Consider the following 14,480-nt stretch of genomic DNA (forward strand, 5'->3'; position numbering starts at 1 on the left):
GCACGAGCAAAGCATCTTACAAAAAGAAGACACTGTTGAAAAGAAAAGGAATAAGAAAGAAAGGGAGGGGGAGCATTCCTTAATGGAAGTATTGCATGCGAGAAGGTTGGCGCTTTCGGAGGCTCCCCCCGAAGCCCGGGATGCACACACTGGGGTTGCCTACCTGGGTGGTCTCTCTACTTTGGTGAGCTGTTGCTAAGCAGCTAATAATAGTCATGTTTGCTGAGTAATTTCTGCCCTCCGCGAGCCAATCGCGTTGCAGAAACCCAAGCCATCTGACAGCCCCGGGGGCGGGAGCTCCAGCCTTTTTCTCTTTCGCTCGCTCTCTCCCCCTCCACCCCCTCCCCTCCTCCTCCTCTTTCTCCAAATGGAGAGAGTTCTTTTTTTTCTTCTTCCATCTCATCTATTGAATCAAGGAGCTGCTGCGGCCGCTGCCCGCTGCACACACACACAGCGGAGTCCCCAGGTCCCGGGAGCGAAAGAGGCGCGCTGCACTGGGGCAGAATGGTCCAGCGGGTCAGCGAGGAGCACAAGAAAGCAGAGTCCGGGACCAAGCAGCCACCGAGAAGCCAGCAGCCAGAGCGCAAGCACCCCGAGCAGCCCGAGCAGCAGCTTCAGGAGCCGCCACCGCCAGCAACAACCGCCGCAACTGCAGCGGCGGCGGCGGCTGCCCCGGCCCGACAGCGCTGAGACCCGCCGGGCGCCCACGGACCCCTCGGCGGCGGCTCTGCCTTTACCCTCCGCGGCCGCTCGGGCTACCCGTGAGACGCCGAGAGAGTCAGCGAGGCCGGCGGGAGCGGCGGGGATTTGCTGGCGCTTTCTGCAGTGAAGGGGTCGCGGCGCGGGGCGGGAGGCGGTAGGGGGAGTTGGGGACAGCCAGCCAGGAGCGCCGCGCGAGCGACCGAAGGACAGGCTGGCTCCACGCGCCGGCTCTCGCCCTCCGGAGAACTGGATGTGGGCAGCAGCAGCCGCAGAGACCTCGGGACCCCCGCGCAATGTGGCAATGGAAGGCGCAGGGTCTGACTCTCCGGCAGCGGCCGCGGCCGCAGCGGCAGCAGCGCCCGCTGTGTGAGCAGCAGCAGGTCTGTCAACCGGAGCCCCAGCCCGAACTGCCGGCGGCCAGCAGCGTCCTCGCTAGCCGAGCGCCAGGGCGCGCCGGGAGCCCGCAGCGGCGGCAGCAGCGCGCCGGGCCGCCCGGGAAGCCTCGGTTCCCGCGGCGGCGGCGGCAACATGGCCTCGGCTGGTAACGCCGCCGAGCTCCAGAACCGCGGCGGCGGCGGCAGCTGCAGCGGGGCCCCGGGCCGGCCGGCCGGTGGCGGGAGGCGCAGGCGGACCGGGGGACTGCGCCGCAACGCCGTGCCGGACTGGGACTATCTGCACCGGCCCAGCTACTGCGACGCCGCCTTCGCTCTGGAGCAGATTTCCAAGGTGCATTTCAGTCTCTCCTCTCCTCCCACTCTCTCTTCCCTCCTCTTCCTCTTTGGAATCGTCCCCGCCACACACACACACACACACACACACACCTCCAAGGGGGGAAAAAGACAAGTGGGGATTGAAAAATTCAAACCCTCCCTCCGGTCCTGGGAGGAAAGGGCTGTCGGAGGTCTGCAGGGGGTGGAGTGTGTGTGTGTGTGTGTGTGTGTGTGTGTGTGTGTGTGTACGTACGCGCCCTCCCCAGCGTGCCTTTTCCGGAGCACTGGAAAGCGGTCCACAGTGGACCACCTCAAGAGCCGCAGCAGCGCGGCACTGCCCGATACCCCTAAGCCCCCTCCTCCTGCGCCCCTGCCCCTGTTTGCAGCCTAAACCCCTGTAATACTGCCACATTTCTTAACATCTTAGAGGGGGAGGCGGAGTGGAGAGAGGCGGAGAGAGGAGGGGGGGAGGAGGGAGCAGAAATAAAGGTGGTTTCCTTTTTTGGCAGCCGGTTTTGCTTTTGTTGAGCATGAAATCTCTGCTCCCTTAAAAATTATCCTCGGAAGAGGACATCTCCTCTCTTCTTTTCCAATTTTTGAGCCACTTCTCATAGTTTGCGGGGAAAGGGAAGTTGTAAACAAATTGCCACCTTAAATTCGTGGTGCGGGTCTGCGGAACGGCCGGGTTCATTGTGTTTACGAGGTTCGCTGAAATGTGTGGAATCTGGGGAAGGCAAGCACCCAGACAGGGGCCCGCCGGGGCTGCGGCCAGCGCAGGGGAAACGCCGCCGCCGGGAACAGCCAGCACCCAGTCAGGACCCCCGACTGCGTCGGCCTGGGCTCGTCCCCTGAGCACTCGGCTGCTTTTCGCGTTTAACCAGAAGGGAAGGGAGAGGAGGGAAAGATCCATGTGGCTGCCCTCTTCCGATCACAAATATTGTCGTAAGTTGCAGATGGCTGCCCCATTTCCTAATTCAGCTCACACGGCGTCTCCCAACGCCATGGAAATGCATCGCGAGTGAGCTCCGGCGCCCACGCTCACCACGTGGATCCCAATTTACTACCAAGTCTGGCGGGGGAATCAGAATGGGGGAGTCCGCCATACATTGTTCCCAAAGCGCTCTTGTACCCAGTCCCTGCCCTCGGCGGAGCACCCCGAGAGGGTGAAGGCTGGGGCAGAACTTGCGGGCAAGGGCGCAGTGGTTTGCTTGTTCTTAAATGGGCTCCATCGCAGGGATTACGCAGCCCCTCCCTTCCCGGACCGGTGTGAATATTTCCTGTATTGAATGGTGTCTCTCCTCACTGCCTCGGCTTCCTCTTGTTCCCGCAGTCCCTCTTCCCAGACCTTAAAGTCACTCGGGGATGCTACGCAGGCTGCGCGTGGGGGCGCCCCTGCTGTGGCCGAGGTGCAGCTCCCACGCTGCAGCCTGACTTTGATTTATGACCAGCCCCCCCCACCCCCACCCACGCCGCTCGCGTTTCCTCTGGCCGACCTGGGTTCCAGCCCGCAGGGCAACCCCCCCCCGCCCCGCCATGCCGTCGCGGGATGCCGGACGGGTGCGCGCAAGCGGGCGTGGACGCGCGGCCCGCGACTCCCGGGCGCTCACTCCTCCCTTCTGCTTCATCCTCAGGGGAAAGCTACTGGCCGGAAAGCGCCGCTGTGGCTGCGAGCGAAGTTTCAAAGACTCTTATTTAAACTGGGTTGTTACATTCAAAAAAACTGCGGCAAGTTCTTGGTTGTAGGCCTCCTCATATTTGGGGCCTTCGCTGTGGGATTAAAGGCAGCTAATCTCGAGACCAACGTGGAGGAGCTGTGGGTGGAAGGTAAGAAACTCTGCGCCCGCCGCGGCGCCCTCTCGTCCCCCCAACCCGGGCCCCCTTCCCTTCCTTCCAATTGATAAAGATATTTGCCAGCATACACCTAGATCCTTTCTGTGAAGAGCGAAAACCCCCTGCCCGCACCAGGGGGAATTGTTTATTGTTTGGGCGCCTGGCCAGGAGCCAGGCCCGTCCGACAAAGGCCGCGCTGTAATCTACTCCGGGAGCTGCGCTTTGCGAGGTGTTGTGGGAGAGAGTGGCGAGGGCGGGCCGGCGGGGGCGCAAGGGGGCCCCTCCGCGGGACAGACCACTCCGCTAGGCCGGGGGGGCCCCCAGGTCCAGCCGCCACCACCGCTCGCCTCCGCCGCGCGCCCAGACGCGGCCAGAGGAAGGCGTCTGCTCTGCCTGCTCGCGTCCTCAGCTTCCTTCCCTCCCCCACCCCCACCCACGGCGTCCAAAGAGAAAGGAGGGTGGGGGCAGAGAGAGGCCACCCCTCTGGCTGGAGGGAGTGTGCGCGCCCCCGGCGGCCGTGGCCGCCGCGCGGAGGGCGGGGGGCGGGAGCAACGCGGGCCTGCGGAGGCGGCAGCGTGTGTGGTCCTGTTTTTGGACAGCTTTCAACTCTTGGGGAAAAAAAACATTTGTCTCAAGGTACAAAAAAAGGGGGGTGGGGTGGGGGAAAAGGAGTTGAAAAAAAAACAGTAAAGCACAGACTGGAACGCTTGTTTGCAAAGTAGATTAATGTTTCCTCGCGGGTGGGGGCTTTTAAAATGGAATTATTCTGGGAGAAAGCAGTGTTTTGCAGGCTGAGAGAATAAAAAAAATGTGTTTTAAGAACGCGGGTTTGGAGGGAGGGGCCATGGGAGCTCTCCAAGGGTTCTGCCAGTCTTTTATCCACATTCCTCAATTTGGGGGTTCTTGAAGTCTTTTTTTTTTCAAGTGGTTGTAAATTTAAAATAGATCACCCATAGACAGAGACGTACGCCGCCACCGCTGACGGAAACATTTTACATTCTTTGTGTAAATCTCTTTGATTCAGGGGTTTTGTTTGGGGCGGGGGAGAGAAGGGGGTTGTTTTTGTTTTGTTTTGTTTTTGGAAAGTAACGTTGTTGGTGTTTGGAAACATTTAACTCCTGAACACTACCTAGGTAATCTCTTACAGTCAGATGGGAGAGATGGGTTGAGGTAATTATGTAGATACTTCAAACCGGAATATCTGAGGCATTCCTTGTGATATCTAAGACAAAATTTGGAAGCCTAAGAGTACATGCATAATTGCATAATTGATCCCTCTTCAGAATACTCTTGGAGACCTAGCCTTGGAGAATATTAAATCTTGCCTTGTTTGTGAAGATTCAGCTTTCAGTGTTTTGCAAGCATATGGTGGAGTCTTTAGTTGAGAAGTGACAATTAAAATAATAGTCCAAATAATTAAGACCAGAAAACATTCTTGCCTTAAGTAGCTTAGTAATGAATACAACAGTGTTCTTTGGATTGAATCCATGGGGTAATTTACCTCGACTCAGCGCCTCATTGTCATTAGTAGATAAAAGAAGGGTTTTATTAAGCATATATAATGTCTTAACAGCAAGTTTACTGTGCATCTATAATGGTCCTAGCACGGTGCTGGGCACTGAAGGGACACTGAAGATATGAGACACTCCCTGTGCACAAATTCACACATTTACAACTATTAGAGTTGAATGTCAGACTTGCATTAAATTTGAAACTTAAATGGCAGAAGAAAAAACCTTCCATGGAGGTGGTGAGGCAAATTAGGGCAACCTAGAGCAGAGGAGGGAGGGAGTTCTAAGCAGAAGCTCAGAAAAGGGGTCAAAGGCCCAAGCTGAGTGGACAGCAGCAGTGGGAGGCCCCCTGTGGGGCAGGGATAGGGTGCAGTAGCTCTTTGGGGCCCTGGACCATTCAGAAATGATGTGATTGGCTAGACTGTGGGCAGCTGCCCCAGGTTCTAGGGCAGAGCAAGAGATGAGTAAATTTCCCTTTCTGCTACTTGGACCAACAAATTTGTTGGGTGTCGATGATGATGACAAAAGACCATATCGTTGTTTTGAGCAAGACTTGCCAGTAGATTTTGAATAAGTTTATAGACAACTAATGTTAACTTATTTGTGTGTGTGTTAGTCCAGCTCAGTTGTGTCCAACTCTTTGTGGCCTCATGGACTGTAGCCTGCCAGGCTTCTCTGTCCATGGAATTCTCCAAGCAAGAATACTGGAGTGGGTAGCCACTCCCTTCTCCAGGGCATCTTCCCTGCATTGTAGGCAGATTCTTTAGCATCTGAGCCACCAGGAAGCCCCCACTTATTTGTATAACATTGTATGAATATTTTTAGAAGTAACTATGTTTGTGCATTACATAACTCATTTCAAGTCCTGGGAGGAGAAACAAGCTGAGGCTCTAGCTTAGTGATAGAGTGCTGGGAAATGACACACCTGAGATAAGACTCATTGTGCCTACTTTGGACCTCTGAGCTATTTCCTTTCCCATTCTGTTTTGGCAGTTTCAGTGTGGCTCACTGATTCTTTGGCCAGATACTCCATACTATCACTTGTTAAACAACTACCCTTACCATTTATATTATCACATGCCTTACCACTCAGTAAAGTAGCTATCTATTATCTTTATTTTTATCACCTGATAGCCTTTGTAACATTTTTTTTTTACTAGATGATTGAATTATTGTCCTATTTTGTATGTGAGAAATTATGGATCCTCTGTGTCTCCATGTCCACCCTGCCTACTGGTGACTTAAGTCAGCCTGATCTTCTGTTGCCTTGACCTTGATTTGCCATTCCTTCATTCCATACTCTCTTCCCCTGTAGAAGTAACAGTTTCAAAAGTGTAAATAAACCCAACCAAGGAGGCCAGCATACCATTTTATAATTTTAATTTAAATTCAAAGTAAAGGTAACAATGAGGAAGTCTTGTTTGTGACATAGTGAGCTTAGTGTTTATATCAACAGCAAATAATGGAATTATTTGCTTTTCAGAGTAAGAATTCTCTACTATCCTAAACTTTAGTAGAGTAAAATGAGAAGTAACTTGGAATGTAGGTTAATTTGCACTTTAGTGTCTTAGGTACATTCTTCATCACTATCAGCAAAGAAATCTGTTAGATAGTCATTTCTTAATAGAGACTGCAGATATTCTGGACATAAACAAGGGTGCTTGCTAAACCAGGTGAATGGAGGTCGCATATTTTCTTAGTTAAAAAGCAACAGAAGAAAGGAAAGCATAAGAGATTTCAAGGGGAGAGAGTGCTGAGGAACAATTTATAAAATGTTATTTCTTCTGTTGATAAAAATTGACATGCGTATATGCAAAAGCAACTGTACATCTATACACAGGTACATTCATATCTAGATAAGATTGATTTATAGATAATGTATTAATATCTTCACTTGCCTTTATATCTGTGTATACACATAGACTTACTACAAGTATCCTCATATCTGCCAAAATAATGTTATCTTTTTAATATAGTCAGCAAATTAAAGGGATCCACTTGATAGGCTGTATCTTTGATTTGGCTTTCATGCTTTGTTTAACATGCTGAGGAAACATGGCTTTATAAAGACAGTTTGAATACATTGGCCACAATGTGCAGCCAATATAATCTAGATAAGGAAGATGTTTTTTATGGCATTGGTGATAAGAATTCTTTGATTCTGTAGTTACAGTGTTCATACAATGATTGCTTTTTAAGAAACTGTCAATATACATTAGGTGCTAGCTTGGGTCTTAGGGTTATAGTATTTGCGAGTAAAAAAATTTCAAATCTAGATTGCTTGTGAATGGAGTCCTGAGGGTGGGTGAAATAATATGTGGAATGTTTCAGTAACACCAGCCAGTGGCAGCAAGGTCAGGGAGAGAGTGTTACTTAAAAATACTCATTCAGCACATGTTCTCAGTGACTGCTCTGTGTCAGGTACTGCCTGAAGCTCCAGAGTGATGTTGGTAAAAGACCCTCATACCTGTCCTCAGGTGACTTCCGCCCAGCAGACACACAGACCAGTGGCAGGATAGCAGGGGCACCTTGTAGGATAGCCCTGAGGAAGGGGGCCTGAGTCAGGGGCAGGGCTGGTGGTGGGGCATTCCAGGTCAAAGGAACAGCATGGGCAAAGGCTCAGAGGACAGGGGGTGTGGTCTCTGGGAGAACTTCCAGTGCTTACCTTTGGTTGCGACCTCAGGTTTGAGGTGGGACACCTTGAGTCTTAGAAGGTCCAGCTATGTAGCAGGAAGGTCTCTGATGTGTTCAGGGTGTTTGGTGGGTGGTGTCAGCGGGGACTTGCCAAATCTTCCTTTAGCCATTCTTTGCCTGCCTTAAGGTTTACACTAGTGTATTTGGCCTCCAGCTCCCTCCTTGGTACCAGAGAGCTTCCCCAGGATCTCACAGAAGGGAAATGCTTTCTTTTTAATCTTGCCCATTTCTCTGTTGGTTTTGCATTTTTGCTTAGTGCTTTTATCCTTCTGCCTCACTTAGTATCTACCCCTCCACTCCAACCCTGTCTGAGACATGAGTTTGTTGTCATGATTCTCCAGTGACAGAACATTCATTTATCTTTTTGAGCTTTTTGTTTTTTTCTCTAAACATTGCCTCCTTTACTACAAAAGATAACAGCCTTGAAATGAATCCACATTGTCTTGTGTTTGGTTATTAACATCTCTGGAGGCCAGCATCAAAAGAGGAGGACACAAGTTATAACTTGGTTTTTTCTTAAGGCACATGGCCTTTTTTTTTTTTTTTAAATGCTTGCTTAGTATTTCTAAGTGCTCTAGAGTTTGTAGTTGCTAGCATAAGCCTTCAGTGCTCTTGGCTGTTTTTGGCTCTAACTTAGGCAGTTAGAGGAGATAATTGAGCTTCACCTTTTCAGTTTAGAACAGTGTTTCTCACTATTGACGTTTGGGGCTGGGTGATTCTCTGTTGTGGGAGCTGTCCTGTGCACTGAGGTATGTTTAATAGTATCCTTGGATTTTACCCTCTAGATGCTGGTAGCACTCTCCTGGATGTGATAATTGTGTTTCTATTCATTGTCAAATGTGGGGGTGGGGGTTGCAAAATTGCCCCAATTGAGAACCAGTGGTTTAGATAATAGGTAATAGATTGCAGTTAGAAGACGGATGCTGATGGAAGGCTTTTATTACACTGCTAAAGCATTGCCATAAATGTGAAAGCTTTAAGATAACTCTCCCTCCCCATCCCTATATTTACTGACCCAGGTATCTAACTTTTTTCATGCAAATAATTTAAACTTTTGATTATCTTTAGAATTATATTAAGTAGCAAGTAAAAACATCATGAAAACTTGAGAACAGGTGGGGATAGGCCATAGAAGAAGGGAGAAGTTATATTCGGATACATTTTTTTTTCCTTTTCCTTTGGGTAACTTAATTTTGCAGATAGACCTCACTGGATTTCCAACACAGTAGACTGAAGGTTTTTAGCATGAATGTGACTTTACAAAAAGCAACAAAAGACACCACTGGACTTCGCTCATACAGCAATAACAGCTCCTTTCCAAATCCCACATAGTACATGGGCTCTTGATGATCCAGTTCTCCAGATGTTCCTGCCACACACTGCTTGTCGCCAGGTGCTCTTGTGCAGCAGAACCAAAGAAACAACGAAGGACTGAAGCCCGTCTGCCAGGCAGGCGGTGCACAGGCTCTGCTCTTACTGCCCTCTCCAAGGTTATCAGCCAGTTTCTGGTTTCTGGGGCCGTCAGTTTGGGGGTTTTGGCATTTCACGAAGGAGAGAAAAAAAAAGGCAACAGCTTCTTTCTGCTCCTTGGTCCCCTAGGCACTTTTAAAATGAAGACTGTGTGTTCTAGATGGTTATTCGATTCTGACAGTGGGCACATACATACAGGTGGAAGCAATTGTGGCATAGCTTTCATATCTGGAGAAAAACGATCAAAAAATAAATGCCCAACAATAAGTGCTTTAAAAATAACAGCCTCAGATGCCATCTTCCTATGGCAGCTGACCCTCTAAATCCTTATATCTCTTTGGTGCCTGCCACTCTTGACCCTCTGACAAGTTTAGAGGTCAGGTTGGGCGATGGAGTGTTTCAGATATGTGGAACGCTGCTTGGAGGTTCCAGAAGATGACAGCTTCCAGATGTATGAACCGCCAGATCAGTTTGTTTGGATTATGCTCCACAGCTGATGGCGAGATTAACGCTGGCTGGACAAGCTATGGGAGATTTGTCTGGTTTCCACAATGCCATGTTTATATTTCATTGGGATTTCTCCTTCAAAGCTGACCTCCCCATGACCCCTGCAGCTCTGTCCACTCAGGCTGAGCTGTAACTTGTCTGCCCTCCTTCTCTTATGGAGGGGGATCACAGTTAAGCAGTGGAAGGGGCTGTTTATATGGCTGCCCCCCTACTTTGTTCACACCAGTAGGACTGAATCTGCCCAGATTTAACTCCTGAAGAGTAATCTATTCAACTGGTTGAGAAGAGGGGAGTGTTTTATTTTAACCTTTTTTTTTTTTGCTTTTAAAACAAGTATGGAAATAGTTTAAATTATTTGAAAGGAGACCAGATTTAATAGAAGCCATTTTGCAAAAATACACTATTTTAACTTAGCACTATTTTAAAAAAAGGTTGAGAGAATTGTAGCTATGTGAGACTTCCCTAAATAATTGCCATACTTGAATGATTCTATTATTAAAATACTGTTATTTGCTTTGCTGCTCATCAGTTCCCAGAATCTTATCTCCATCCTACTTCCTCCCTCCTCCGTCACCTGTATCCATCCCTTTGCTCTTCTGCCCTCCTCTCTTCTCTCCTCTCCCTCCCAACTGTCCATCTTCCCACCTATTCATAAACTGCCCAAATCCAATCCTAGTGGCTCTCTAGAATTACTAGTGTGAAATCTGAAATGGTAGTAAATCTGGTTAATCACAAACTGACAGGAAGGAATTCGAAAATGTATTGTTTCAAATCAGCTGTGGGAGATACTAGATGCAGAGCTACCATCTGCATCCTTAGGGTTCTTAGGTTGTATGAGAGTTGGTTTCAAGACTGTTTCTTTGATGGGGTCTTATCAGTAGATGTGCTTCTCCTATTGAAGAGTCATGGCATTTTAATGAGCTTTTGAGGTAACTTTAGAGTCCACTGATGTGTGGCCTATGGAACAAGTCCTAGTCCCCTGCGCTTAATGTGCCATATGAATGTGAAGAATTGGGCCCCATAGTGTTTCTGAGATGCTGAGTGAAACATACACCATGACATTCCAGCCCAGGTCCTCCACCTTCAGGTGTTCCCTGGGTGGAACTCTCATCAGAACCAAAGGTAGCATGGAGCCTGGGTAGAGGTGGAAGAGGACAGGTTTCCACATCCAAATTTTGGCTGATGCCACAGCATTAGATGGTCTGTCCTCATGAGAAATCTCAGTTGACATCCCGGAATGCAGACAGCGCTGCTCATGAAGGCATCTCTGGCAGCCCAGAAAGAGGAAGCTCCGTGGGATTTCCTTGGTGGAAACCTGCCTCGAATACACAGTCATCATCAGGGTCACCAAAATACAAGCATTTTTATTACTCTTCGCTTCTAAACTCTGCATTTAGGAGCTTTATGGTAATACTTTTTAGATTTCTTTTTCCTCTTAATTGGATATAGGCTTGTTATTTCCTTCACTACAATATCTCAGTTTTTCTCCATATGTCTTTAAGTTTGACCAAAATAACTAGCCTTTCAAAACAGTAGAATGCTGCCATTGAGGAACTGCTTGACTGTTGAGAGTTTTAGGAGTTCTATTTACAGAAAGATGCCTCCTGTCCTCAGTCCCTTCAAGACTGTGACCATTTTGTTGTATTGGGGGCTTAGAGCATAGTTGGAAAAACAGCTGTCATGTGTTAAGGAAACTCGTTGGTGGGCAGTCAGGTACCTGCTAATGAGTGACAAGTTTGTTGTTGGAGAGATTTATAATGTGGAGGCAGGGCCTTATTTCTAATCCAGAAACCCAGGTGTGAGTAGGCCCAAATGATCCACACTGCATGTGGGTCCCAGAACACCACTGGCTATAGAGGCAAGGCTAGTGAGAAGCAAGCCTCCATACTGCAGCACAAGCTTTATCTGTTATAGTTAAAATAAATGAAAAACAGGAGACTTCCGTAATTTAGCAACCAAGATAGTCTTCAGTTATTGATGAAGCATATATGAAAGTAAACAAAAGGAGCTGGAAGTGGGCTTTGTTAAGTCAATGTGCATGACTTTTTTTTTCCTTTTAAATCATTGCTTAAGGGCTTCTGGCCCCTAGCTCAGGAATCCTGCCCAAAAATGCCAGATGTATTACACAGTCAAGTACTGCAATGTAAACAGTCCTCTGTGCCATGAGACAGGGTGGTCCACCTCCTATTTAAGAAGAGCGAGAGACTGAGAGGGTACGAGAGGGGTAAGCCTTCTGCAGCGAGCACAGTAGTGATCCCATCATTTGTATTTTTAGCTGCACAGTCAAGATTTGAAACTACAAAAAACCCAGATGAGTTAATACTTTGGACTAGTAAGGAAAAGCAACTTGAATTGGGATGCCAAAGAGAGAAAGATGTGGCTTGGATAATGTTGCTTCATTGGGTCAGATATATTTATATAAAGTTGAACAGAATGGTGGGGTGAGCTGATAGGAAGAAAGCTATTGTCTTCATAGCAGCATCCTCAAGCTACTATGAGCCTTCCCCTTATTATTTGCTGCAAGGAAAAGCCAGCTTCTTTCACAATCCCTTTATACTGGTTGGTACACCTTCTGTGTATAAACCTAAGATTTATCACAAGACTGCTCTGGTCTTTTGTAGCCAGGGTGGGGGTGGGATAACCCAGGTTACACTGCAAAATGAATGACCTTCCAGTTTGCTCCCAATTTCTAAATTTAAATAAAGAATTTGCTAATTATGATCATTTGGAGGTGAGAAAGCAAGCACTTTGGGCCATCCCTTCCGTAGAATGTATCTTATGTGCTGTGGGCAGTTCAAGGAAATTGGAATGGCTAGACAGATCTGCACACCCAAATAATCAAATACTAAGCAGTGCTTACAGTGACTAGACTCAGTGGTTTTAAAAATGAATCAGAAAGTGTTTTGTGAGTTAGGAGGAAATGGGGTTTCAGCTTGGACTTCGGGAATTGTTAAAACAACCTATGATAATATTACCTTGATTTAATAAATGGGTTCTGTAGAATGATCTGAGAAAATTGCTTTAAGAAACAATGATGATAAAAAGAGGAACTTTGAGATTAAGGAGAATGTAGGCTTTTTGACTCTGTCCTGCCCTCCTCCCGCCCTGCCTTCCCAACCACTTTTTTTCTTTTTTCTTTCTCTGAATTCTCCCATCTTCCCCACCCCCATTCCCTCCCTTGATTTCCTTTGCTCCTGCAGTGGCGAAACCAGAAAATCTCACAAAAATAGATGTAAGTATTACACAGTATCTTTTTAAATAGAAACTTTTTGAAAGATAAGAATTTTCCCAAACTACTTTTAAGACATTCTTCCTCTTACCTGATTTTCCCCCTTGAGAATCATACAGTGTTGTAATAAATTAAAAAAAATGATACCATCATTTTAATCCACACATGATCCAGAAAAGAGCTGCACATGTTTAATACTTTGCTTAATTGCAAACAAAGCTTGCAATTTGAGAGAATTGGGATTAGGGCTAAATATCTATTAACTGCTCTTTCTAGAGATTTGAGGGATAGGATGACCCTTTTTTTTTCTTTTTTTTTTTTTTTAAATAGGCTACAGTTTCACATGGCTTCCAAAAGAAATCTCTCTCCCTTTTTGTTTCCCACACCAATTGATTTATCATTTTGCTTGCAAGCAGATCCAGAATGTTAGGGCAAGAACACACTCACTTTTTTCTCGTAACTTTTTTGTTGCGGACCGAAACCAGTTGACTTGAATAAATTTTTCTGAGGCCTGAATGTAGCCAGCAACGTGGAAAAATCTTGCCATTCAGGGCCGTCTGAATGTACATTTCAGCCACACAGTAAGCTGCATTGGTAGGCACTGGACTGCTAAATACAACCATTTTTCGCAGCAGCGAGTTAGACAGGTGATTAGCATAATTAGCACCGAGCAGCTATACATATGGTAATGCTGAGTGTGTAAATGCCAGCTGCGGTGTAAAATTTATGTCAGGGGTCGGCAGGGCTGTGCGAAAGTATTGTGTTCCAGCTGCAGGTCAGGGCCGCCAAAGCTTACCTCCTTTTCTCTTGTTGGTGAATACACCAAACAGAAGAGAAAGACAGAAATATAACAGATACGGCTTTGATGGAACAGCCTGGTTCTGTGCAAGAAGGACTGTTCTATAAAACACACGCACACACTCACACACACTTGCAGAAATCCCATTACTTTCTCTACAAATTGTGTTTACTTCATGCAGGGTCCACATGAGTGGTGGCGGCCAGAATGGGAGGCTTGGGTAGGTGAATGGGCCAAATGATGTCAAGGGAGGAAAACTTTTCTGTCGGTGAAAATGTTTAAAAGGAGTTTGAGAGTTGTGCTCTTGGTTTTGTCCCCATCCTCTTGTTTCCCCTGGCTTGCCCCACCCCTGATTCCATCCACAACTTGTGTCCATGGTGTTTTCCTTCAGATTAAATGGGGAAGCCTCCCCTCCTCCCTGGGAGAGCTAGTGCAAGCATCTCTAGAAGAATGAGAATTGACCACCATGGAGGTGTTTGTTCACCTTGAACATAGTAAGGTTCCAGCACTCTCTCTTCCCAAACTGCTTGACTGGTTTTAGCAAAGGGCCCTTGTGTTTTATGGTAGCTATGCTCAGTGACATTCCACGTACTGCCACTGGGAGACTCATGAAATTCTTTATGGATAGGAAAAGAATCGGGTAGGTTTCTTATTTTAAAAAGGAGACAGTCTTCAGTAGTTCATGTCCTTCGAAATGTACCACAAGGGAATTTATTACTAAGAGGAGTTGAGGCAGTTGTGCCCTGGAAGCATTTTTTCTGCCACCTCCCTCCCAGCCCCACTTTTCAGTTGGTGGCTGTAGGGAGTGGTGGTGGTGGTGACAGAATATAGTTCACACCGTGCTGACCTAGTGATGAAACTTCCTCACAGCACCAGGGGGTCCTTATGCATCGGGCCCCTAATCCAGCTAATCCTGATGGCAACACAATCATGAAAGTGGCCCCCAGTGACGTGTGTCTCCCCACACAGATGCAAGAGGGAAGGGTCAGTGCAGGAGATGGAATTCCACAGGGGCCAGGGAGCCTGTG

The 14,480-nt window shown here is 47.6% G+C and overlaps 1 protein-coding gene across 1 annotated transcript in view; it reads left to right on the forward strand.

The window, feature by feature from the left end:
• The first annotated feature begins 344 nt into the window (after nucleotides 1-344).
• PTCH1 (patched 1) overlaps nucleotides 345-14,480 on the forward strand; it is a 62,065-nt gene continuing 47,929 nt past the window's right edge. Inside the window, 2 exon segments of the mRNA XM_005895843.2 lie at nucleotides 345-1,428; nucleotides 3,044-3,236. Of these exon segments, the coding sequence (XP_005895905.2) occupies nucleotides 1,231-1,428; nucleotides 3,044-3,236 (391 nt within the window). The 5' untranslated portion in view covers nucleotides 345-1,230.

Source organism: Bos mutus, chromosome 8, assembly GCF_027580195.1.
Source record: "Bos mutus isolate GX-2022 chromosome 8, NWIPB_WYAK_1.1, whole genome shotgun sequence".
Classification (NCBI taxonomy): Eukaryota; Metazoa; Chordata; class Mammalia; order Artiodactyla; family Bovidae; genus Bos; species Bos mutus.